This window comes from Asparagus officinalis, chromosome 4 (assembly GCF_001876935.1).
Source record: "Asparagus officinalis chromosome 4, Aspof.V1, whole genome shotgun sequence".
NCBI lineage: Eukaryota > Viridiplantae > Streptophyta > Magnoliopsida > Asparagales > Asparagaceae > Asparagus > Asparagus officinalis.
Window position 1 is genome coordinate 77,289,885 of NC_033797.1, and position 27,892 is coordinate 77,317,776.

Consider the following 27,892-nt stretch of genomic DNA (forward strand, 5'->3'; position numbering starts at 1 on the left):
GACTCTCAAAACGACGTAAGCGAGTGGTTGAAGGAAAATTCCAACTCAGTAAATTCAAGGGCGCGCCAGACCGTTCCTCAAATCTTCCAGAATCTGACTCCGTTCCCGTCATCATATCATCACCAGTCTCAAGGACACAGAACAGAGCTGAGATCGTATCGCCGATAATAGCAGGCCCGTCTCCATAGGGGCTTGTTCGAGCTAGCGAATCCCAAAACAAAGAAATCTACAAAAGAGATTTCATCTAAGAGAGACGAGGAGGAGGAGGGAGAAAGGGGCGAGGCGATGGGGGACCATCACAATCTCGGCCTAATAACAAGGCGGCGGCGGCTCTGCTGCCGTCGCATGATTCTGATGCGATCCGAGGCGAGCAGCTGGTGCAGATCATCATCCCCATGGAGTCCGCCCACCTCACCGTCTCCTACCTCGGCGAACTCGGCCTCCTTCAGTTCAAAGATGTATTCTTTTAATCTCCTCCCCTTTCTGTTTCCGATGGAACCCTAGATTCGACCTGGTTGTCTTGCCTAATCCGTTGCTGAATCTGGTCAATTTTCCGCTCCCTAGTTCCTACTGCTCTAATCTGTGTAACATTATTGGATGCCTAGGGTTTGGTAAAGAAAATTAGGGGGTTTTTTTTTGGGTCTTGTTTTGCTTTACCTTGTTGTAAGTTTTTACTATCTAAAAGGATAATGTTTAGATTGAAAAGCTTCTCTCCCCATTTTAATGTGCTTGATCTAGTGTGTGGTTTAGAGTACTTTTACACAATTCAGTGAGATTTAAACTTTAGGTACCATAATAAGTACCCTACTAAGCTATTAGATATTGGGATAAAGCGGGGGAAAAAATGAAATCAAATCATAGCAGAATACATAAATTGACGGCCTTACTGCCATAACATCTTATTCATCTGGGGACTATTATGATTTGGACTATTCGTTTCATCTCGGTCTTGTGTGCTTTTGCCGAGCCTTCTTTTTGATAATGAGAAGTCCAAGCTGTAATAGGCCTCAGTTGATAACTAAACAACGTCCCCATTGTATCACAATTATTTTTATCTGACTCTGAAACCTCCTATTGTAGCAAAAACGAAGAAAATTTTGATATGAACTCATTCATATATATATTTTTTAAATTCGACCCACTCCTGTTTTATTTACAAATATCGACCCACTTCGTGGTCACGTCAGCATCGTGGCCACGAAGTGAGCCGATTTTTTTAAACACGTTGCTAAATAGCTATGTTTTAAATATCGGCCGACATGTCCGACATGTCGGCCGACATATCGATTTGAGGGCTTGACCGACACGACATGGACGTTTTCAACTCGTATGTCGGTTTTTAGGGCCAAATCGGAAATATCAGGGTCATATTGGGCATATCGACCTATTTTTTAGCTTTGAAAAATCGACCGATATGATACTTTTCTTTAAGATCTGTTTTTTGTTATCGGGTTTGGGTTTAGTGATAAATACCTAAACCTGTTTGACCCGTTCTCATGTTTAGAGGTTTCTTATGAACTCGATAGAAAGAATTTATGAACCCAAATCCATATATTATTTACTTATAAATATGTTTAGTCTATAGAATTTATAAAGTATGCTTATATTGAATTTATGAATGCTTAGATTATATTTAGGACATGATATGAATTTATGAATGCTTAGATTATATTTAGGACATGATATTATACATATGCGCACTACCCGATATGACAATTCGATATTTAGTCAATGTCCTCCGATATATCCCTGATTTTCGCTATCCAACATGGATTTCAGCCATCCGATATGAACCCGACATCCGACATTTAAAACCTTGTTAAATAGTCGGGATTGTTAACCTTGACTATTTTGGACGCATTGGGTAATTTACAAGCTAAATTAGTTGGGTTAGGAACCCCGACTAATTTAGCACACTTTCTAATTGGTCGGAGTTGGAAACCCCGACCAATTCGAAAGCCTTAGTTCGAAATGGTCGGGGTTCTCAACCTTGACTATTTTACATAAATCTTCTAGCCCACATTTAGCTGAAAAATCATACTCCTATTAAGACATATCAATCCACCAAATCTTGGTACACATTTATCAATCCACAATGTAATCACAAACAAAAATAACACACATACCAATCCATAATCTCAAACATTCATTTCACTTACTAAAAATCCATAATCAATCGAATACATACCATGCAATTCACTTACTAATAATCCATACTCAATCGGATACGTAACATTCAGTTTCAAAAGCAAACATCTTATCAAGTATATCGAAACTTAACAAATATCGAAACTTAACAAATATTTACAATTTCCTTCCCTCTCCCTCTCCCTCTTCTTCCTCTCCCCCTTCCCCGTTCACCTTCGATGTGAGCTTGGATGAGATCCTGTCCGATTGTGTGTGAAGTTGGGAGCACATGACATCCTTATCTACTCGAACCTGCTGTGAACATCCGGCTTGAGCTTATTGTGAGCCGTCAGCTTCATCATGTGCACGGCTTGAGCCTGCTCCCGTGTGTCATCGGAACCGTCAAGGCGCGTACCCTATGAGGCACTCCTCACGTCCATCAAGTCGCATTATGCGCCATCTTCAGAACGGACTGAATCTTTTTTATGATGCGAAGGAATGTGTTTCTGCCCCCGGCTCGGTAGCCATTCTCAATGCATCATGTGCTATATTAGCAATCTCATCGAGCTCTTATACCTATAAGATAAAAAGCAAAAGAGAATTATTAGCAAGTGGCTGATAATAAAATAATAGTCACAAAATAATTATATATTTTGCCTAGACACTTACCAACTCTCTCTCAATTGGACCTCTTGGTATGTACTCCTTGGGGGCTTTGTTCTCCCGAAATATCCATCAGCGAGTAATCCCTCAATACCATCATAAGTACACACCTAGGTCAGGTGCGTCAGCCCTCTCCATCACTACTTGTTCCTCCCTGAACTCTCACATCTGGATGTAAGCTTGGTGAATTAATTCTCAATTTGCATGATGTGCACCTTTTCTGGGATTTCGCTCTATTCTCTCCACAAGGTCCGGAACATGTTCCTGTAGTTCAAATTGTTGGAGTACACGGTCGGACACGTGCATCTCGACAATCTCAAAATATATGATCGGGATGTGAGCACGTTATACATCCTCACATTCCCTGCAAATATCTGGTAGTGACTCCAAAGCTAGTTCATAGGACATCCACTTGACCTATAAAAATATTAAGTAAATTTACATATAAGTAACAAATGATGTATTAATTGAATATATTTAGATATTATGATTTAATACTTGTTCATCCTCTATTTGATCAAGTTTGTTCCTGTAGAAGTTTTCATGGCCCTTTGGTGAGGTTTGCCAAGATCTTGACACACTCCATCTATTTTATAAATGAAAAGGTTAGTATAGATTCAAATAAATGCATAAAATTATATGTAATTATATATTATAAAATAACTTAGTAATACTTGCATCCTAACGGAATATGGCCATCGAGACCACGAGTCTCCCTCAAATTTGGGCATCCCAAATGTAATCTCTCCCATGACCATATCTGCAATAAAGTGAGACAACCCTTGAATTCTTTGTTCTGTATGAGTGCCTCTTTGGTCATCTCCCTATAGAGATAAGCTAACACGACACTCCCCCATGATAACCCTCCACACTCCACAAGATCCTCCAAGAGTGGCAACCATCTCACGTGCATCAAATCCTTAGTGAAATCCGAAAATAGAACATTACCGATCATATGAAATATATATGCACGGGCATAGCTCTTGATGATCTCCTCGGTCGCATCGATTGGTGCATTCATGAAATTATTTCTTAACCATTCAAGCTTGATCTTACTACCCTTCATGTGAGGAACTTGGCCCAACAATTCTTCACACTTCCTTACCCAGTTAAAGTCATCACTACCCGTGACAACATCTCCATCCACTCTGAGGCTAAGTAAAATCCCAATATCCTGCAATGTAATCGTCGATTCTTCTTGACGCAGATGGATGTATTTGTCTTCGACCTCCATCGTTTAATCAGTGGTGTTATGAGAGCGCAGTCAAGTCTCACCCATTTAATTTGTGAACACTCAAAGAAGCCTGCTTGACAGACATAAAACTGAACCTGCGGATCAGTCAAATCCCAGCTTGAATGTGCACGAGTATGATCAACGATAGTAAAACTCGGGGCCTGCATATATTAACCAGTGCAAAATGTTCAGTAATTATAGTAAATCTTAAAAAATTGATTTATAAATGAAAATAATAAAAAAATACAATTTACCTCCCCAGAGTCTACCTTCACGGATCGGTGTCGATCTTGGTCATAAAGGACCTCACGTGTCAATGGACCCGCCTCCATACTATAAATATCTGCACATATGATGATAAAATGTGTCAGTGTTATAACATATGCTAAATTAAAAGTAGAATAAAATTACTAACATTTCGTAAATAAGCATGCGACTTATAAATGAAGTGGAATAAAATTAATAATTAATAATTAAAAAATTGTACACATTAATTGCTATCTATTTGGATTGGTAGGACAATGAGATCTTTTGTGGCCCGGTTGTCTGCAATATCCATACTGTGAACACTCGGTGTAATTCATTAACCAAGTCAAAGTAACTATATGATTCCGAGATCATTAACGGCGTTGTTACCCCTCCGACGTACGTTGGCATATTATTCATTCCATAATTAATTTTTTAACCATAAGAGCAAGCAATAAAAATCATATTGTTCAACCTATTCAAAAGAAGATTATATCATTTAAATGTAAAAAATTTAAATAATATTATCAGAGCATCGAATAAGAGAGGAAAACCATATATGCAAATAATCTCATATAATTTTGATAAAAAACCCTAATCCCCAATTGAAAATCCTAAACCCTAAAATCATATAAAGCATTCTAACCACCTAGAATCATTCTAAGCCCTAAAGATTTAATTTCAGTAATAACAATCATCATATAAATCATTCTAATCACCTAGAGAGAAAACCCTAGATATTCGGTGTTAAGAAAAAACTCTAGATTTCTACATGCTAAAAGAGAAGAGGAGTAGAGGAAATTACCTAGAGATATTGAATAAACTTTTGATTCGGATTTCGGCCGAGAAAGTAGGTTGAAAATTGAGATCCGATCCACTAGTGCAAGAGAATGACAGAAGAGAAGAGGGAGGAGGCTGGGAGAGATGAGTTTTGGGGAGAAAGTAGTCGGGTGGTTTATATAGGGGGAGGGACCCAGTATAAGTAGTCGGGGTTGGCAACCCTGACTACTTTGAGACTTAGCCAATTCCCCGACTATTTTGTCTTAGCCAATTCCCGACTCTTTTGAAACTTAACGAAAGTCTCTGCTAAATTGCCGGGGTTGGAAACCCGGACCATTTCGAACTAAGGCTTTCGAATTGGTCGGGGTTTCCAACCCCGACTAATTAGAAAGTGTGCTAAATTAGTCGGGCTTTCTATCCCCGACTAATTTAGCTTGTAAATTATCAAAGGCGTCCAAAATAGTCGGGGTTGGCAACCCTGACTATTTAGCAACCCGTTTAAAAAAAATCGGCCCACTTCGTGACCACGATGCTGACGTGGCCACGAAGTGGATCAATATTTGTAAATAAAATAGGAGTGAGTCGATTTAAAAAAAAAAGTATGAATGAGTTTATATCAAAAATTTCTTCTAGCAAAAACCCTTGTGTACAGTGAGTAGAAAAAATGGAAAAAAATCAGGTGTTGATGTCTTAAGATACATCACTGTTGATTTGACGTGCCATCTAGACAATGCCTCAAAAGGAATCAATTGTTTCTGAGAGAAATAAAAAAGAAATCGTTGTTGCTTATGTGATTCACATTCTGTATTAGGAGCCTTGAGGGATTTGGGTAGCTTGAAATAGTTAGGAAGTGTAGTTATTGTTGTTTATTCAAAGTCTTAGAGTAACCATGCTTTTCTTAATTAGGTTGGAAGAAGTTTTAGAAAATGCTATCTGTAATAGTTTCACATGATATTATCTATGATCAACTTTATTGTTTCCTCATGTTGGCTTTATCTGTGTATTTGTTTGATTCCTATTTTCTTATGCTTGTCTTTGTTGTTCTTGTATTGATTTTTACCTGGAAAATTATGTTTGCATTGGTTTAGAAACTTTGGTTATGTTGATTTGATATCTGTTGAACATGAACTCATTATTCAACTGTGATGCCCTACTTGCTTACTGAACTCATATTTTTTTCCCAGAGCATGATTGTTCTTTAGCCTTTAACAGAATTTTGACGTCATATTCTTTCTTGCTCAGCTTAATACAGAAAAGAGTCCCTTCCAACGGACATATGCTGCACAGGTAATCATTTTTCTCTTATGCATCTGTATGCGTAATTTATAATATATGTATTTTTGTAATATGAACGTTTATCTGGATTTCCCATATATCCTAGGGCAAGGTAACTCAAATAATTTTATAATTTACGTGCTTTCATATTGGTAATTGCATGACAATGAGAATACCGCATGCATAACAGGAAGGAACTTGCAGTTCACCTAGATACTAAACTTTGATCGGTTTCTTCTACAGTGAACATAAGTCGTTATTTATTCAATAAGCATTTTTTAACTGGGAACATGGATAGATGTAGTATCTCCTCTCCACTAAGGGGAAAAAAAAAATCTAGGGGATGATAGATAATGAGTAAAATTAAGTCAGTGAAATATTTTTGTTAGCTTTTACCCAATAATTTCTCAGCCATTGGAATTTTATTTAGTTTATTTTTATATGAAGTCTTGTTACTACAGTTGATTCTAATATAGATCCTGTGTAATTTAATTAATGTAGAAAATCAAAGATATTGTAGAAATTTTATTTCCTTATAACGGATGTGCAATTATGACAATGCTTATAAATCATACAAGTGGCTTATAGAATGCATATAATTAGCTAAAACTGTTGAATATATGCTAAATAAGTATCCATACTGCATACCTGGTTAAATCGTTCAATCCATCAGATATCCTTCTTTGTGTGAATTTTACATATGTAACATTACTATCTATACTGCATTCGTGGTTAAATCCTTCTATCCATCAAGTATGCTCTTTGTGTGAATTCTACATGTGTAACATTACTTTATTGAATGGGTGCCATCTATAATGCAATAAAATTATTCCCTTAATGATGGCTATGTAGAAGAGGCATATACAACAAAAAAGACAAAGGTGAGTGGTAAAAATGAAAGATATGATATTGAACTAGTGAGAGATATAAAGATTAAAAACTTGTATTTCAAATATAAAAAATGCATGAAACGGCAGAATATGGATCTGAACAGTGGAAATTGGAAGGCGAAGATGAAAATAGAATCATGAAGAAGAAATTACGGAATAAATGAAGAGAATGTGAGGGAACTTGGAGAGTGTATGTCTACCGTGTCAACTCTGGTTTGAGTAAAGGCCTTGCAGAAGTGGTTTAAGAACATAGACATCTCACCTTGAGTGTAAAAATATTTGAAGGCTAAGAATTTGATGATAGGACATTGGATAGACTGGTAGGATCTGGAAAAATTGTGCTAAACTTGAAGAAAAGTGAAAAGAAAAGTTTGAGAAATTTTTTTACAGAGATGCCTGAGTATGGTTTTGTTAGATATCTTTTCTTATTTGGGAGATGAATTTTCCTTTTTATTTTTAAGGAGCACGTTGTGTATTGAAGAGAGAAAAATTCCAACTGTGATTAAATAAAGATCTTTCTGATTTTATAATTATGTTCAATTGAAGACGAGATGATTGAAAAAAATTATCACCCTTAGTTCGAAAAAAAGCTGACTGGTACTGTTTGCCATGGTTGTCAATGGGTTGAACCTGCATGTGAGCAGCTAACACTCACGGGTGGAAAGACTTTTGCAATGACGGTTGCTTTGATGGACATGAGACTTCCCTTTGTACAATTGTTCCATGCACTCATTTAGACACGTTATACATGTTTACTTTGTGTAAAATTGTCATTCCTCCTTTCTTGTATCAATTGCAATAGGAGGGGACGTGACTAGGGGTGTTATCGGAGCGGATACGGTTCAGATATGACACTTACCATATCCATATCCGCTTCTTATAAACGGATACGGATACGGATACGGATCACTCTCGGTAAGAAAAAATACTAACCATATCCGCACTTATCGGAAACGGATACGGATCGGATATTTGAGAATCGGATCGGATATGATCACGGATATAAACGAATATTCACGTATAATTAGAATTACAACCAATCTATTAGAAAAAGATGGAATTTGCTATAGCATGAAACAACCACAACCTAAAATATAACCATCTATATAGAACGCAAACAACAACAACAACATACATGCATAACAAACATATATAAGGTGCTAAATACACCAACATACATGAAGACTTCTGATTACCTTTATTTATTATTGCCTGCTGCTGCTGTTGTTTGTTTCCTCATCTAAAAAGTTGGTTAAAGGATTTTCTTCCTATGTCTTTTGTGTGTGTGTGTGGGGGGGTGGGTGGGGGTGGTCAGAAGGGAAAGATACCTGCCTCAAGCATCAATGAGTTGATAGATTTGCTAGTGACGCCTACTCCCATCTATTGATATCAACATCTCCCGGCCCAAATCCAATCCTTCTCCGGAGATAACATCGTTTAAGATACTTTATACGAAATAGAATTATAATAAAACAAACTACAAGAGAGTCAGAAATTTGTTAGATTATCAATTATGAGAGCACCTGAAACTGTTGGGAGTTTTGGCGGGGATGGGGGACGAGAGAAGATGGCTTTGGGGGAGCGGAGACGCCGGAATCCTAGAGGGAAAGTGGCGGGAACGGAGGCGAAAGCGGCCGCCATTGCAGGGTTAGGAGGGAGCTGAATCAGAGAGAGAGAGGGTGACGAGATAGGACTGGAGAGTGGAGAGAGGCGGCCTGATGAGAGAGGGGGAGGGCCTAGGGTTTTCTTGTTTTAAGTTTTGGTTTTGGGTTAGCGGGTTTGTAACTATGAATTTGAGACCCGATTACCCGAATCACTATTACATTGCGGATATCCGTATCCGCAACCTTCATATCCGTTACCGAATCCATATCCGAAAAAAAAATCCGAAACCATATCCGTATCTGTATCCGTATCCGCCCGGTTTCAAAATTAGCCTACCATATCCGTATCCGTTCGGATACGGATGCGGATATTACCCTACCATATCCGTATCCGTTCGGATACGGATGCGGATCGGTTCAGATATATCCGAACCGTTTGGCACCCCTAGACGTGACTGAAGATAGAAGTATAATAGGACGCCCGAGCATCTAATTATTCTTTTAGTCAAAAGCAATATTTGTTCCTTATTCTTTCTTGTGATATATTCCTTTAACTTATTTTGACCCCTTCTGTTACCTTCTCACTGTCTTATCTTCCAGATACACACATTCTTTTTACAAGTTCGAAAAAAATAAAACAAAGAAAAGGAAGGCATATTTAAAAAAAATAATAGAAGTAATAAAATAAAGAAAATAGTGGAAACTAAATACTTGTATTACTAATAAATCAATGATAAATTAAAAATAAAATCTTAATTACAGAAATGAACAAAAAATTTAAATGATTTTCTTGTAGCGTAAAAATCTTTGTAAGCTTATATGGGCTAAAGTGCAAAGCTGGGCATGAGGAAATAAGAGCTTAAGCAAGCTTTCCCCAACATTGTCCCCTTATATTGTTTTCTTTCTTTTTTCTGTATGTATTCCACCTTGCATTCTCCTTTTCCTATGTTAGCAGTACTTGCGTTGTGTGCTTCCTAGGTGTCAAGTTTCCATCTGACAACCTACATAATACTTTTAACTTTTAAAATATAAATAATCTTTTGATCTGTATAAGGAGATGTAGAATCGTTTTTCATACTAAGGTTACATGCAGCTTACTGACAGAATCATGTATTTTTCATAGTTCAATATTGAAGTGTTAAGATGAGCATACACTATATTTAACCAAAGGACATATTTTTGAAATAGGCCTTTTCCAAAAAAAAAAAAACAATTTCGACGTAATTGCAAAATATTTATGAAATTCGACTTTGTTTCAGCCACATCAGCATAACTACGTAGATTAAAAAAAAAGTTTTTGAACCCCACGGGATTGGCAATCCCGTTGAGTTAAATTGTGTGTTAAACTCTACGGGATTCCCAATCCGGTAGAGTATGAATTTGTTTTTCAAAATTGGCATAGTTCCTGAAATATTTATCCAAATCGATCTAGTTTAGCCAAGGTTTTAAATGTCGTCCGACATGTCCGACATGTCGGCCGACATATCGGTTTGAGGGCTTGGCCGACACGACATGGACGTTTTCAACTCGTATGTCGGTTTTCAGGGCCAAATCGGAAATATCAGGGTCATATCGGGCATATCGACATATTTTTTAGCTTTGAAAAATCGGCCGATATGGTATTTTTTTTTAAAGATCTGTTTTTTGTTATCGGGTTTGAGTTTAGTGATAAATACCCAAACCCGTTTGACCCGTTCTCATGTTTAAGGGTTTCTTTATGAACCCGATAAAAAGAATTTATGAACCAAAATCCATATATTATTTACTTTTTTATATGTTTAGTGTATAGAATTTATAAAGTATGCTTATATTGAATTTATGAATGCTTAGATTATATTTAGGACATGATATTATACATATGCGTACTACCCGATATAACAATCCGATATTTAGTCAATGTCCCCCGATATATCCTCGATTTCCGCTATCCGACATGGATTTCAGCCATCCGACATGAACCCGACATCCGACATTTAAAACCTTGAGTTTAGCCAACGTGGCGGAAACTAGGTCTATTTTGATAAATACTTTTGGGAATAGGTGGATTTCGGTGATTATTTTTTTTAAAGGTCTAATGCGAAAATTTGTCCTCAACCAAATAGATGTAGCAGAAGCTTACAAACTCATCTTCATGAAGGAAATTCAAACTTCACAAGATGGAACTATCTATTCTCAAATGATTTCTTCAGGTTCAGATAGGTTAGTTCGTGTGTGCGTGCTTGCAGGCGCATGTAGTTAACCATTTCTCAGTATATATCATAATTTTTTCTTCGCCACAGAGTAGCACTTGAGCAGTATTTTATAGGGATTGTTTTGTTGGTCTAGACGATTGTGTCCCTGTACTCATCCTACTATCATGCTGACAAGCACGCAACTGCATTACCTATCTCACTTCAAAAGTTAGATTTGGATGCTCTACTTTAGTTTATGTACATTGATGCCTCTTGCTTACTGCTAAAGGCTCACATTCAAGAACCAAGTTTCAAAATTCTACGAAACCTGACAAATCTCCTGGTTCATTAATTGGACTCCTGGATACACTGTGTCTTACTGATATCTTGAATGTACAGATTAGAAGATGTGGTGAGATGGCACGGAAACTTCGGCTTTTTAAAGAACAAATGACAAAAGCAACTATATTGCCTTCAGCAATGCCCATGACTATAAACCATATAGATTTTGACGACCTCGAGGTGCATATATTATTAATGACTTGATCCAGTTAAATTTCATATGCTTTTATTTATTATTTTAGTATCTACATGATTTATGTCTCATAAACTTTTGTCATCCCATATGCATGTTACAGTCAAGGCTCGGAGAACTGGAATCTGAGCTGATGGAAATTAATGCAAATAATGAAAAGCTGCAACGGACTTATAATGAGCTGTTGGAATATATGCTTGTTCTTCAAAAGGTATCTGTTTATTTCGTTTACTAATTGATACACTCAAGTTTGTAGCCGTTCTTTGCTAATGCTATCTTAGATACATGGAAACTTCATTGCTTTCTTCTGTCTTCTAATGTTTTGGTATTCTAGTATTATATATTAAAATATGATCAATATTCCAGGACTAATAGTTTGTTATGTCTGAGCTGCTGGAGCTTATAGGAAGAACCGAAGAAGTGGAAATTTGTGCTTCAAATATATAATGCATATGTAGTAAATAAAGTTTATATTAAGATATTCTTGATACTCACATATGAAGTTTCCATTTTCATACCAAGTTTTTATCCCTCTTTCCTTTTAAAATTCTTCAGTTGAAAGTTAGGTTCGAATTAAATTTGTCTTAATCTTTTCCAGCGCCATTTGTGATGATTTTGGTGCCTTTGTGCAAGCAATTCCATCGTGTTCACTAATTTGAAAGCAAGAATCTGTAAATTGGTATATGGATTAAGATTGCTTGACATAAAGCTGCCACAAACCATTAGCTCAAGCTTCTGCGAAAAGTCGTTGTTTGACATGAATGGGGAGAAGCAGGTTTAAAGAGGTTTCCAATTCATTGTTAAATTTTAAATGCTTCTGTAATCTCAGTTTATTCTGCCAGGCTTTCAATATGGGTCGAATGGGGGATATAAAGGGTTATATACTTATATTTATATTTTCTTGATAAACATTGCTGGCCCATATGTTGTTTGCTCAAGCATTTGGATAAAATGTTTATTTTGCCAAATGCTGATTAAAGAAAAGGTTAAAAGCGTGACCTTTCCGCTGATTATCATGGGGAAGTCTGACTGGTAGCTATCTGCACCTGATTATGTCTGAGAGTTTGTTTAGGAGAGTTTGCTTATGGTGTTTGGTTATGAATGTGGTACTTGCTATTCATGTGATGTAAAATGATAAAAATTAATTGAATTTTTAAAAAAAGAGTTTACAAACCTGCATATAAGATGGGATGAACCCTTTTGGATATTCAGAGTTAAAGAGGAAAACATACTTATTCTTGATAGTTGTGTTATAGAAATATACGGTGGTGATTGTAATGCCTTCCAGAATTTCATTGTACCCCAAAACAACCGAGAGTTACTGGTGATTATGTTAGTTCCTTTACGACATCTCACCGGTGAGGTGTCCTCAAGTTTGTTCCGGAATTTAAAAAGCTATAGATATATTAAGTTTTTGTTATAAAGGTCTTCATATTAGACTCACATCTCTTTGAAGAGTTGTTTGATAGTCTTTCTCCAAATAAACACATACAAAAACTTGAACAACTTTTAAAAAATTTAGGGATAGTTTAACCAAAGTCTAAATCATATCTTTAAGTTTTCGACAGAAGTGCAGAGAAACAAGTTAGTACATCCGTAATCAAGTTAAGCTTATTGTTGACCTTGATTTGGTCATTCAGATTGAGTTTCTTCCTCATCAACTTTTTCTTGTTTATCTTGTGCAGTTGCAAGAAGCATAGATTTCTCCATCTTTTATCACTTTACTCAAAAGTTCCTGCAGCAATTTTCTGGTCCATGCAGTAGTTAAGAATGATGAGGCATTTGGAAGTAGTGATTGATTGAGTCCACTTCACAACCAGAAATTTAACCAATTAAATTTTAGATTGAGGGCACATATTAATTAGTCATGATTCCATGCTATTCTGATAGTTGATGGCAAACACATGTGAAGCTGCAGCAGCATTATGGAAAGTGGAACGTGGAGTGAAGTGGTGAGGCATCACATAGGCTTTTTTGGGCCTTAAGCAGATCAAAGTAGAAAACAAGCGGTCAATTTGTATATGGATAATATTCAAAATAAGAAAAATTCAAGAAAAATTCTACAAATGCATATTTGATGATTTATAGAGATCCTAAACATGAAATAGACGTGTAACAATCACACAATATTAACAAAGTAATGGTGCTTCATCGAGGTGGTGGAAGAGAGGGAGCAGTGGACTGCAGTTTCATAAGGAGCTTGCTGGAGATAATGAGTGGAGCCCAAGAGAGACGGTGGAGGATGGTGAAACGCGGCGGAAGAGTAGTTGGAGGCAGTGAGAGAAGTTGCTGGAGGCAAGAGTTTCTCCTAAAGGCGGAATTGGTGGTGGGAGGTGGTGGAAACGGAGGATGATTTGGATTCATAGGTTGTTTTTTGGGTTTGTGATAGAGAAAGAGAACGATATATATTGGAATTGAAACGTGGCGGATGAGTAGTTGGAGGCAGTGAGAGAAGGTGCTGGAGGCAAGAGCTTCTCCTAAAGGCGGAATTGGTGGTGGGAGGTGGTGGAAACGGAGGATGATTTGGATTCCTAGGTTGTTTTTTGGGTTTGTGATAGAGAAAGAGAAAGAGATATATTGGAATATGAGGGGTTTTAGGTTTAAAGCACAATTAAGCGCTTTTCTCCGCTTTTCACTGTTTTTGGCTGCTTTTTCGCGCTTTTGCAAGCAAAAACCGCTAATGGCGCTTTATATCACTGCTTTGAGACAAAGCGAAAGGGTCAAGACCCGCTTCCGCTTGTACCACTGCTTTTCACGTTTTTTACCGCTTTTTTCAACAGTGAGTTGCAGATAAACAAGATTCCAAAGTAACTTTGGTGAATAACAACCATCTCATATATTTCACTCTTCTATCAGAATGTAATAAGACTTCTTCTACTATACGAGGAATTGGAATGAAATATGAAGCAGAGACAAAAAAGAGCAATGGGCAGTAAATTCGAGTAAGAGATGAAATGGAATACCTGGTGATAGGTAGAAGTATGTCTGCTTTTCTGTAAAACAATAGGAGGATTATCAAGTTCAGGAATGGCATCAGCTCAAGAAGGATCTTTTATTACTTCTGCTGCTAGAAAGGCTTTGGCAGGCTTTGGAGATTTACATATTCTGAGTTTGTGTTGGCATTGGAGACTTATCTACTGCCGAAGTAGTTAAAAGATCCATGTCAAGCACTCTTCCTTTATCCACGCCCCAGCCAACAAACACAACATACACTCCCAGAACCCTCCATGGGCCAACATATATCCCCACAGGGCCCTCACACTTAAAAAGGCTAACAAAAAGATCCCACCTTTACCCTCATGCACCTGCATTGTGGCTCGTCCGGCAACATCAAATCTTTTTAGCTCATAACATGGCTTTCTTACAAAGGCAGGGATAGACGAACATATTTAAACTGTCAATTAAAGATCCTTATGCCCATGTCTCTTTGAGACCTGATTACACCATGTTAGATAACTGGTTTAGTTTAAAAAGATTAAGCTTTTTAGATTGCAGGTTGACAATGTAGATTGATCAACCTTTACCTTAAGAGACTCCTTTCCCTTTTCCTTTGCTACAGCTTTCTCTAAACAAAATTTGATCCCTCTTCGTAGTAATCCCTGTTTACAACTATATACTGGGAATTGAAGTGACTGCAGTACTCTGCTTGACCATATTCTGGATTCTAGGCAGACCATATGCTGGATTCCAGGCAGCATACTGAATCTTTTTAATCATTTTCAATCCATTGGGTTTAATATTGGCTGATCCTTTCATATAGTCATCTTTAAGGATGTTCTATTTGTTGATGTATCTGACTGGAGTCCTTAACTTGCTATTTGCCTATTCCTCAATGTTTTGTCTAATCAGGGGGCAATGCTTGAGAACAGTCTTGTACTTGCATGTTCTAAAAATAATCAATATATGAATTTGCTAAGTTAAGAGTACAAGTCTCTTTATCAGTCATCCATCTTCTGATACTTCCGATCTTGGTTCAGAAATGCTTTACTTGGCTGCATTTCAGCCTTTCTTTAACTTCTACCTATGTGAGAGTTCAGTGCAAAAAGTTTGCAACTGAGTAAATGCTGGATTAGGAGGTTGTTGCGAACTAGAGATGCTACTTGCTATTGTGTCTATTACAAATTGAGGCTTCTTCAGTACCAATGTACTTGATAAGTGATGATTTAGTCACTAAACTTGCATTATACAGTTATATTCAAGATCCTTATTCATTTTCTTATTCTATGTAGTAAACGGATTGCATAAAGGTTACAATAACTTTGATCTTTTGTACCTAGTATGAAATGAATGGCAAAAATTCTAGCATTTTCTGTTTTTTCACGAGTTCAGTGTTATCGAGTAGATTTCTGAAGAAATTGAATGCAAAATACTAAGGACATGTTGTTTCGCATAATTTTATTCTGCATATCAAACCGGTGATCGCTTTGGTCATTTTACAGGCTGGCGAATTTTTTCACTTAGCTCAAAGTGATGCTACTGCCCAACAGAGAGAAATTGAGGCTCGGCCGGTAGGGGGTGGTCTTGAAAGTCCTTTGTTATTGGAGCAAGTATGCTTCTGAACTTGATCTACTCAACTTCATGAAAGTGGTTTTTTCCCCTTCTTTTCTTTCCTTTTTCTGTGAATAGCAGTCTTATTATATCTTTGTTCAGGAAATGCTAAGTGATCCATCAAAGCAAGTAAAGCTTGGGTTTGTTAGTGGCCTTGTACCAAAAGAAAAGTCCATGGTTTTTGAAAGAATTCTGTTCCGTGCTACCCGGGGGAACATATTCCTTAAACAAGCTATAGTTGATGAACCTGTCACAGACCCGGTTTCAGGAGAAAAGGTTATTTCTTTACTTCCAATGTTATTCTAGAAGAAATAACACGAGATGCTTAATTATCAAATGGTTTTTACTAATTATAGCTTATTCATGTTATTTGAATGATAACTCTTTTAGTCTGCATTTTTTTAGCAGTGTCTATTTACGTCTCCTATATTTGAGATCTGAACCATACTAAAGTTGTTGGCCCTTTTTCTCATTTTCTCCTTGAAGTGATTTGTGCCATACATAATTTTCTTTGCTTTTCATCACTGGAATTTCTTGTTCTCTCAAGTTTGTTGTAAACTTGTTCAAATATATTCTCCAAAAATATGTTAACCTTCTTGGCAACCATTTATTGTGAACCACTTACTTTTATGTAAAGCAGCTGGTATGACCTTCTGAGATATGTGATATTTGCTTTGTGAAACAAAACCTACTATTAGTAAGCCCTCATTCTCTCTTAATTTGACTAACTTCCTAAGTGATAATGAACTTTCTTAAATCAAGTTATTTTGGACAATTTTTTTTTCACATCTCAATACATCTTACCACCATTCCCCTAGGAATTCACATGCTTTCCTATCTGACACAAATGTATATTCCTTGATAGAGAGAGACCTGTGTTGTTGTGATAAAGCCTGTTGCAAGCACTAGTATGAGCAAGGATAGAGTTTTCTGGAGGTGATGATTTATCTTCAGATGTCCAATTTCATGCATTTTCTTTTGTACATTTTTGGAGTTTTTAAGTCGTTTTATTCTTGCAGTAAATCATGAAAAATTATCCTGCAGTCATCATGCTTTTTGTTTTGATATTCTATTTGGACTTGTTTAGTAATAATTGTATACTCCATCAGGCACACCATTATGTTTCTTTTGTATATTTCAATATTAAATTATATCAAATATTCATCTACCTTTAGATTTATTTTGCAGCTTATGCATCCCCTGAGAAAGCATCTTCTTTGCAATGTGATAGGGAAATGCGGTAGAATATCTGCCTTAAATGTTGATGAACATATATACTTTTTATAGTAATATGACTTACAGTTTAGGCTTTTATTAGTTCAGGGTATTGTCAATCTCCTACTATATTTGTACTCACTCTTTCATTTAGTGCATATGAGTGGAAATCAATATAGATTCCTATTTTCTGCATTTATCGAATGAATGCTCTCTGTTTTAAATATATTTCCTGGCAGGTTGCCAAAAATGTCTTTGTGATATTTTACTCTGGAGAAAGAGCAAAATCCAAGATTCTCAAGATATGCGAAGCTTTTGGAGCAAATCGCTACCCTTTTACGGAGGATGTAGGCAAGCAAATGCAGATGATTAATGAGGTTTGTGTGAGAAATTTACTTACTTTTGTTGATTTGTACTGGTAAGCTTCATTTTATTTAAAAGTTTATCAACATTCACGAATCCATTATCTTGTCCCCAATATACTTTGCGAGATACGCTACTTTCTTTTGAAGTACTATGCTATTTGGTATTGTATACTTTATCTGGTGCGATGTATACCATCAAGAACCAAACCTTGAAGATGGAGACTCGGTCTGAAGAAAACAAGTGTAGAAGAATTATTGAGTTAGATTATGGTAGCCTATTGCCGATACATCCATTAGCCAAAAGCAGCTTCCCCCTTGAAAGCAACAGGTTGTCTTGGAGACCTCGCCATTGTAGAAAACAGTAATAGTTTTCCCCCTTTCTCTAGCTGATCTTAAAGCGCTACTAGATTTATAGTTGGTTTTGAAGCAATCTGTTTCTCGTGTTTCACCCTTTAGAGTTAGTTAGAAATTAGTAGAAATGCTAGCAAACAGTTTTAACCATACAATGGAATTGCCTCAAATGAGTTAGTACAAAATTACATATCAACTGGAAATATGAGCTTGTTCGTGACTTACAAACCTTCATGGTCATCATCATTGCTGTCTTCCTATATAAATGGGTTCGGCTATGGAGCCAAGAATGTGATAAGATAACATGATAAACGAATCATATGCGTTTTGATTTTGCCTTTACAGTGTGTGGTGCATTGCCATAAATCCTAAATAGCTAGTTCGCAATCGGGTAGACCTGCATCTTCTTATCTAGTTGAAGCTCATACAAAAAGGTGCAACCTCCTATTTTCCCAAGACAAGGAGTTTAGAAATAGGGTAAGATGATATGAATCTTCATATGAAGTCCAATTGGTGTACGAGGCACCTAATAGGTTAAAAGGCATGGATAGAGGTCAGAAGTTTAAAATCCTCATACATCACACTATTCTTCAGACACGCGTGCACACACACACAAACAATGAACTGAGGAAGGTAGAGATAACAAACATGAGATTTTTAGGCTGATGGTTGAAATGAAGGAACACATATCGTGAATGATAATTAGTATAGGAATTATACAAATTTAAAATAACAGTTTGGCAGTGGAGCGATTTGGAGGGCATGATATTTTCCTCTAACAAGAGCTAGTAGCTAAGGTAAAAATGCACTTGTGGGATAATTTTTGTTTTTGCTTAACAATTAAAATGAGAAGGGAAGAGAAGTAATTAGGGTTATACTGAGTATCCAGAATTTGCTTTGTGTTATTGAATGCTTCCCTTGATAGAAAAGATTGATGAACATGGATTGGTAGGGACAACCATGTCAGACAAGGTTTGATGCCATGATGGTTCTGATGACATCACATAAAGAAACTCCAAAAGAAGATGTTGCCTCATTGTTAGGATACCCCGACACGGTCAGTAGGGGGCCGTACCCGTGTCCGACATGTTTTAGGTACGGATCCGAACCCAAACGGTGTGGACACGGGAAATTTTCGCTAGCCATGAGTTTTCCTTTTTTTTTTCAAGAAAATTAGCCATGGGTTTCTAAGGTTTGAGGCTGAGCAAAGAGATGAACAAAATGCTCTCTGTTCTCTCTCTCCCCATCTTTTCTTAATTTTTTATTGCTTTAGTGGAACATAACATCATGCATCACATGGGGGTAACTCTCTCTCTCTCTCACTTCTCTCTCACGTCTCACCCCCTTTTTTTAAAATTTTTTAATTTTTTTAATTTGTTTTAAGTGGAAGATGACATCATGTGCCACATGGGTAAAGTTGGGGCTGTTTAACCATGATACCTCATTAAATTTTATCATTTTTTTGGTAAAAATAGCAGCAGAGTAGCAGTGGGTACCTTCAAAGAAGTTTGATTTGTTTTCTTTTCTTTTTCCCCCTTTTAAAGGACATAGTTCAAAGGGGCTTGTTTCATTTGGGAGATTGAGAGTGAGTTTGAATACAATGAAAGAACCTAAAAATAAAAGAAAATGTTGAGACATGAAAGATAATTGTTATATATATAGCTGATATTCCCTTGAAAGCCATTGATCTGCATGAATATCTGTATGAAAATGTAGTAGGTATATAATTTAATATTGATCTAAAGTGATTTATTTTATATATACACAGCCGTGTCCCCGTACCCTACTTTTTACAAATTTGCCGTGTTCCGTATCTGTACCCGTACCCGTACCCGTGTCTATGCAACATAGCCTCATTGTCTAATTGATGTTTGTGCTTTAACCTTTTTCTCGAGTTGGAATCCAATCTGCTTGAATAGTTTTTATTCCTCATTTACTTGTCTCATTTCTTGTACAATTCATTAAACTTCCTTGTTTTTATTCATTGGACAAAAAACTTTTTGTATATGAGCAATACAGTTCACTTGATACTGTTTCCTGTGCTCAATAGGTGTTATAAGACTAGACCTTTCACCTGTGTGGGAAGCATGGTGCTGCTAGTATGTTTGCATTATGTGATTGATTATTGAATTGTTCAATATCAGGTATCTGGAAAAATTTCAGAGCTAAAGATGACTATCGATGTTGGATTGACTTACCGTGATAATCTACTGAAAAATATTAGCTTCCAGTTTGAGCAGTGGAATAATCTGGTAAGTTCACTTTTTTTCTTATAGAAGTTTATTTCTTGTCTTACAACATCCTTTTTTTGTGGTCTCAAGCAACTCAATCTAAACATGTTTCAGTTCATGAATTTTAGTTAATTAACTTATTTTAATGTTATAGGTGAGGAAAGAGAAGTCTGTGTACCACACTTTGAACATGCTCAGCCTTGATGTGACAAAAAAATGTTTAGTTGCTGAGAGCTGGAGCCCTGTGTTTGCTACTAACCAGGTAAGCTTATGTTTTATATTGGAAGTTGATGTTTTATGAAGTTTTTAACTTGCAGCATCAGTTACCTAGTGCCCATATCCACTCTGTTGAGCCTTATATGTGCAGATTCAGGATGCACTGCAGCGGGCTACTTTTGATAGCAAATCCCAAGTTGGGTCCATTTTCCGAGTTTTGCATACAACAGAATTGCCTCCCACATATTTCAGGACAAACAAATTTACTTCAGCTTTCCAGGAGATTGTGGATGCATACGGGTAAGTCCTGGTTCAATGTAAGCTGAAGTTTAGCGAAATGAAAATAAAAACTATTAAAAAAAACAATTATATACAGGCTGTAGTCCTCATAATCATGAATCCAGCACTACATTAACTCATTAAGGAGGCTCCAGAAAAAAATGGGACAAATTTTATGACTAGGTATGAACCTGATAGACTTGTTGGCCTGTAGAAAATGTTACTTTATTTATTCCTTGGTACTATTAGTAGCATCTAAATCAGTCTCATGAACCAAGATTAACGAAAGAACAATTTTTCACTTCAGCCCCAATTCAATTTTTTTTATTTAAATCGACCCTTTTTTTTATTTACCAAAACCGACCCGATTTTTTGATTAGCATCCTAATCACCATCCTAAACAGTCGGGGTTGCCAACCCCGACTGTTTAGGAGGGTGTTAAACCCTAATTAGAAGCCTTAAACCCTAAAAATTAAATTTTAGGGTTTAAGGCTTCTAATTAGGGTTTAACACCCTCCTAAACAGTCGGGGTTGCCAACCCCGACTGTTTAGGAAGGTGATTAGGCTGCTAATCAAAAAACCGGGTCGGTTTTGATAAATAAAAAAAAGGGTCGATTTAAATAAAAAAAATTGAAATGGGGCTGAAGTAAAAATTTGTTCTTAACGAAAATTCAAACTTTCAAGGGACGAAAGTCAGACATTGATAATAACATAATCAATAAAATTAGCAGTGCTTAAATACTGAAAGGATTACTAAATATGTCCATGCTTAATGCATTTGAATGACCAATCTCAACTTTCTATTTATCGTAATTGCACTTACAAACAAACAGATAGAGCATAATACAGTGCGATAAAGTTAGAAATGGACTACTATTTTCCCCTCAATTATTACCTACTTTTCAATCTATTGGGTGCTAGTATCTTTTGTGCCATTGTGAATCATCATTTTATGTGCAACTTATTAAGTGACTTATTATTCTTACTACAATAGCCAAGGTATAATGACGAAGAAGTTACTGGCAGCAGCTGGTTAAGACTTATGACCTAGAGAAGAGTATACTGTAAATTGAATTAAAAGTCCTGTATTTTGTGACCCAAATATATGCATATACTTTATAAACAATACACATCTTTAACTCTGTATCTCTCAACCTTTGTTGCATGAATTCATCAATACATGATTGTAAATTTGTCTATAACAGAGTTTATTTTCCAAGCTGTATGTTGGCATTTTACTGTCTCCTATATCTTGCTGGTTATACAATTGTAAAGTAGAATTGCCTCCCACTAGCCACTCATATACATTTTCACCAATGTTTTAAAAGGTGCTAGTCTGGTTTAGGTTGACTACTGAGTGGCCGCCTAGGCACACTTGTAGAACGTTTTCACCAGCACTTATCTTCATCTCTCTATCATATTCTAGCCTGTTTTGCTAGAACTAATCTTCACTTCATTGTTATATTCTCTCTGAAAATAAACATACATCACAGGTCAATTTTTGATTCCTGCTTAATCTTTATTTCCATCATCTGTTTTGGATAACAACATTCAAGATTGATCTTCTTGTGTTTGGGCGTTCAGTCAGCTTTTTTCTTGTTTCAGTCATTACTCCATTAAAATTTCCACTGTTTCTATGTAATTGCATATTCCATCTCTATTTTTTTTCAAAGCAGTGTTGGTTTTAAATGAAAGTTCATCGAGTACAAGTACCTTTTCCTACTCTTTTTCTTATGAAACTGTTTAACCGACGTTTGCGGTTTTGCTTTTCTTAGTTTGTAGCCTTTCACTAAAAGTTTTGGGTTTTTTCTTCCTGATTCCGTACGGAGTTGATCACTGTATTAATATTTTAATCAATTATGTGATTGACAATATTCACTCACCTAGCTTGCTTTGGATTTTCTGTTGATCTTTTGTAAACCACATCAGTAGGATCCGTGTAATTCTTAGAGATAATGTCTCATTTGTCTACATATCATTCTTAGCACTAGGTTCTCTTCTTTTTATCTTCTTACCCTTTAAGGGAGATACTCATGCATCTGTAATGGGTATTCATCTAGAGCTGGATGAGTGCAATGCCTAGGAGATCTCATATTGTTCATAGCTTTCTGTTTGTGTTCATTTCTCTTGAACTTCTTCATCCATCAGGGAATACCCCTGATGTTATCTGAGGAACACCATCAGGCACTAGATACTAATTATGACATGCATCTTATTTGAATATGCTTCTTATCTCTTCATAACACTGAGAATTTTTAGATCTTTGTGTTTGCAATATCCATTGTTATAGTAAAAGTCATTATCATGCATTATCCAGTGCAATTACAGAGGTTTATTATTCTAATTAATTCCCTTGGCAACGTAGATAACCAATATATATTTATCGGTATAGTTTCCATCTGGGCTTTATTTGCATTACAAGTCTAAAAAACAGTGACTATAGCACATTCTGCTTGCACATGTTCCTACGCCTCAACATGATAAATTCATTTATCATGTATAGTTAACTTCCACATTGCTAACTTAGGTTATGATTTGATTTATTTTCAGGATCGCCAAATATCAAGAAGCAAATCCTGGTGTATACACTATTGTTACATTTCCATTTTTGTTTGCTGTCATGTTTGGTGACTGGGGTCACGGTTTATGCTTGTTGGCTGCTACATTATATTTCATTCTTCAAGAAAAGAAACTATCTTCTCAGGTCAGCTTGTCTGAGATTGTTGTTCACATTTTCTGATTTCTGAGAATCTTATACGTTAACTGCTTTTCATGGTTTAGCAATTTTTTGGTTATCAATGATGATTTTTCCATTGATGAGCTTTCTTTCATTGTTGTCTTGATGCTATACATTACATAGATGTGAATCAAAATGTACTTGGATCTGTAAATTTTGATGAAGCATTACAGATATGTCAAGGTCTTGAGCACGGCATGTTGATGACTTGAGAGCATAAATCATAACCTTCGCGCATGATATTGTAATATTGAACTACCATCTAGAAGCATTATTATTTGACTAGCCAAATCAAAGAGATTTGAGAGAGAATAAGTTCAAATTCATTACTATTTTTTTTTGTGACCGAGCTGCTGTAAGTTAGGGAAACATTTCAAAGTTGGAGTTTGCTTGTGATGAATTGTTGATAATTAAACTATTGTTAAATTTGCACCCTGTTAAATCTGCACCCCCAAAAATTGTAGTTAAACTTGATGTTGGCAGTAACCCTGTTAGAAGTATATGCTGAAGTTAAATAGATCTGAGGCATTTGGATTCCAAGTAAGTGTATTACGAAGCATACTTCTTGTCATGACTTATATGACAACTTCGGAAAGTTTAAAATCATCTGACAATAATGGTATGGCAGTTATTTATTCATTTATTTGGATAATTTACCAAACCTTGTTCAGTAACAGGATCTACTGTTGTATGCAATAACATATGGACATTTTAGATACAAATATTCTGGAAGTAAATGCATCAGTATGCCCATGTTCTAATTCCTGTTACTTCAAGTAGTTACTTGTATTTATGTTTCCTAGGAACCTGTTTTGTGCAGAAACATGACATCAGACTCCTGGCCATTTATCATTAATGAACCTTTGCAAACTGGGTTAACCTCTACATCCAAACACATGCAACCATTGAGCTTCCACGCATTAAGTCTGATTAGCAATTAGATATCCAGTAAATTCATATTTCAGGCATGTTCTGCATGTTCACTAGTTGAGATTCATGTAAATGTCACCTGCCTTATTCTGAATCTGAGCGAATCCATCTTTACATGATGGTATAACTGTCCATCTATGTCTATCTCGTACTCCAAGACTCCACATCTACCTATACCTTTTTTGAATTTTAACACTATGTGCACGGAATTTTTTTATAGGCAATTACACTATGATAGGAGTCCGATGATTGCAGATGTTATTTGATGGTTTTTCGCTGCTATATCGAAATAGTTTGTGAAGACACAACTATTGAATTCCCTGTGTTGATGTTCATCTCAGTGTAATTTTCTCATTCATCGATGGTTTAAGTTCTCTAGTCATGATTTTAAAGTTCCAGTATATTTTGATATCCCTTGAGAAGTTTTATATCACTAAAGTTCCAAGCTGACCTTGTTTCTCTCCATTTTCTTTTGTGACCAACAGAAACTTGGGGATATCATGGAGATGACATTTGGTGGTCGCTATGTAATTATGATGATGGCTGTGTTTTCAATTTATACAGGGTTTATCTACAATGAGTTCTTTTCTGTTCCCTTTGATATTTTTGGGTCATCTGCCTATGCATGCCGTGATGCTTCCTGCAGGTATTACATGCTTTCCTGTAGTAGATAGTCTACATGTTATGGACATGTCTTATTATTTCTTCCCATCAATTGTAGAGATGCTACTACAGCGGGATTAATCAAGGTGAGACCTGCGTATCCATTTGGTGTCGATCCCATATGGTATGGTAGCCGAAGTGAATTACCATTCTTGAACTCTTTGAAGATGAAGATGTCAATCCTTCTTGGTGTTGCACAAATGAACTTGGGCATCATGTTAAGTTATTTTAATGCCAAGTTCTTCAGGAACAATCTGAATGTTTGGTAAGTATATCTACCAACAATTGATAGATTAAAGTAAATACACCATCTTATACATAATAATAAAGAAACCATAAAGGATAGGAATCATGATGTATCGTATGTTACCATATTTTCTGCTGGTATTGTGCCTATTGCAAGTACTCACGGGTAACCGTTAGTTTCGTTAAAAGTAGATATAGCATATGGTCTTGCAGTTAATGGAACCGTCACTAATTTGACGGCATTGATAGCACTAAATAGATTTGTACCCTTAGGTGGTTTCTTAGATTAGGTATAGTGTTCTTGCAGTTGTAGATTTTTTACCAATTTAAAGCAGAATTCCCATTTGCTGTATCCTAGATAATAAGTATATACTTAGTGATTTTGCTTTCATTTTTACAGAAGATTTAATCTATTAATCTGCAAATTGAAGTTTGTATATTTCATACTATCCCAAAACTAAAAATGACAAGAGTTTCAAGGGAAACATAAATGCTAAGTTTGAGCACCATTTTTTTGGACCCGCTTAATTATTTTGCTTAAATATTTACCTTCTGCTGCTTAGCATAAAAATCTGCAACACATGAAGATTTCTTATCATTTCCATTTCATGCTGAAATTTTGATACAGAAGTTCTAGTTACTTCTCCTTCCTTATTAATGTAATTCCTGCTTTCTTCTTTCTTAATGTGTATATAATGCACATTTTGCTTTTTTCTCTTCGTATTCTATTGCAGGTACCAATTTGTCCCTCAGTTGATCTTTTTGAACAGTCTGTTTGGTTACCTTTCACTACTCATTATTGTTAAATGGTGCACTGGTTCAAAAGCGGATCTTTATCATGTAATGATATATATGTTCCTTAGCCCAACTGATGATCTTGGTGAAAACCAGCTATTTCCTACTCAGAAACTGCTCCAGGTTTGTCAAGAGCAATGTTGATTATTATGTAGTCCGAAAAATACATTAGTGAACCTGCTCACTTCTGTTACAATCTTGCCAGCTTGTATTACTCTTGCTAGCATTTATTTCTGTTCCCTGGATGCTATTACCGAAGCCTTTTCTCCTAAAGAAGCAACATCAAGAAGTATGTGTTTATATTTTTGAATTTTTTTTCTCATAATCCTGTACCTGCATTGATCTTGCACATTCTTTGCTTTCAGAGACACCACGGCCAGTCCTATGCCCCGCTTCAAAGTACTGATGTTGACGTGCTTGAGGAGCAAAATCATGGTTCCCATGATGATGAAGAGTTTGAATTTAGTGAAGTTTTCGTCCACCAGCTGATACACACAATTGAGTTTGTACTTGGAGCAGTTTCAAACACAGCATCCTACCTCCGGCTTTGGGCCCTAAGGTATGGGTTACCCAAGAAAAATTCTTTTTAGCAATGGATAGTGTGAAGGAAAGGAAAGCACCATTTATGCTAATGGAATGATTATCTTGAGACCTTGTTACGACATAGATGAGGAAATTTTAATGGATGGCTGAATATCTGCTAGTTTGATACAGTGCCTCTTATTGCATCACATTTTTCCATTCTGAATTTTAGGTTGCCACGTCAAATGCTTAGATCTTTATAATTGCTTCACTTTAATGGATGGCTGAGTATCTGCTAGTTTGATGTAGTGCCTCTTATTGCGTCACATTAAAATGCTTAGATCTTTATAATTACTTCACTTTACTTTCACGTTGTTGTCTCTTTACAAATTCCAGTAATTCTGCTTTATATTTCCAGTAACTAGTATCCTAGTATCCTGACGTGGATTTATGTTTTGTTGCAGTCTTGCTCACTCAGAGTTATCTACCGTGTTTTATGAGAAGGTTCTTCTTCTTGCTTGGGGGTAAGTTGTAGGGGGTTCCTGCCTTGCTATTTATATTAAATCACCTGTTTCTATTATATGTTTATAATTGTTTTTGTTATATACACAGTGTCGTTTATTGTCTACAGCAGAAAAGCTAATTAGTATTTTGTGTTTCAGCTATAACAACATATTTATTCTCATCATTGGTGTGATCGTGTTCGTTTTTGCCACCATTGGTGTTCTTCTTGTTATGGAGACACTCAGTGCCTTCTTACATGCCTTGAGGCTTCACTGGGTGGAGTTCCAGAACAAGTTTTATGAGGGAGATGGGTACAAGTTCGCACCATTCTCATTTGCGTTGCTGACCGATGAGGATGATTAAATAGCACAATGGTTGATCTCTGCTCAAATTTCCGATTCATTTGTATCTAGAGTGACAGTGGTTATTGGTACATGGTGAATAAGGCGAGGAAAATGAAAATAAAACCACAAGAAAGTACTGATAAATCCTTTCCATTATCACAGAGTTCCAGGCCGGTATTGGGCCCATGAGTGTATAATATACAAGTGGACAAAGGTTAGTTAATTAAGGGTCATTTTAGCACGTTCCTGGTGTTATGTTACTAGCGCTCTGTTGATATTATTGTGAATAATCGTTTGTTTTGTGCATGTATCGGCTTCTCAGATATGGTTGAGATTGTAATTAGATTGTTTCCTTAAAGTCAGTCAAACCGAAATGTTACCTTTCTCCAGCTTAATTTATTTTTTCCCTGGATTCTTCGTT

General features: G+C 36.2%; 1 protein-coding gene across 2 annotated transcripts; it reads left to right on the forward strand.

Annotated features, from left to right (window-relative positions):
* On the forward strand, positions 24 to 27,892 carry LOC109837765 (V-type proton ATPase subunit a3-like). 2 transcript variants are annotated; one of them, XM_020406112.1, is made up of 18 exons: positions 24 to 458; positions 6,293 to 6,337; positions 11,390 to 11,512; positions 11,629 to 11,736; positions 15,965 to 16,072; positions 16,176 to 16,349; positions 17,528 to 17,665; positions 20,149 to 20,256; positions 20,390 to 20,497; positions 20,603 to 20,751; positions 23,281 to 23,434; positions 24,883 to 25,043; positions 25,119 to 25,325; positions 26,041 to 26,224; positions 26,307 to 26,390; positions 26,467 to 26,660; positions 27,088 to 27,147; positions 27,286 to 27,892. In XM_020406112.1, exons 1-18 carry the CDS (start codon positions 396 to 398, stop codon positions 27,488 to 27,490), a joined length of 2,373 nt encoding a protein of 790 aa, XP_020261701.1. In that variant the 5' UTR covers positions 24 to 395; the 3' UTR covers positions 27,491 to 27,892. The 2 variants fall into 2 exon arrangements, with proteins under 2 accessions (XP_020261701.1, XP_020261702.1); XM_020406113.1 differs by lacking the exon at positions 17,528 to 17,665.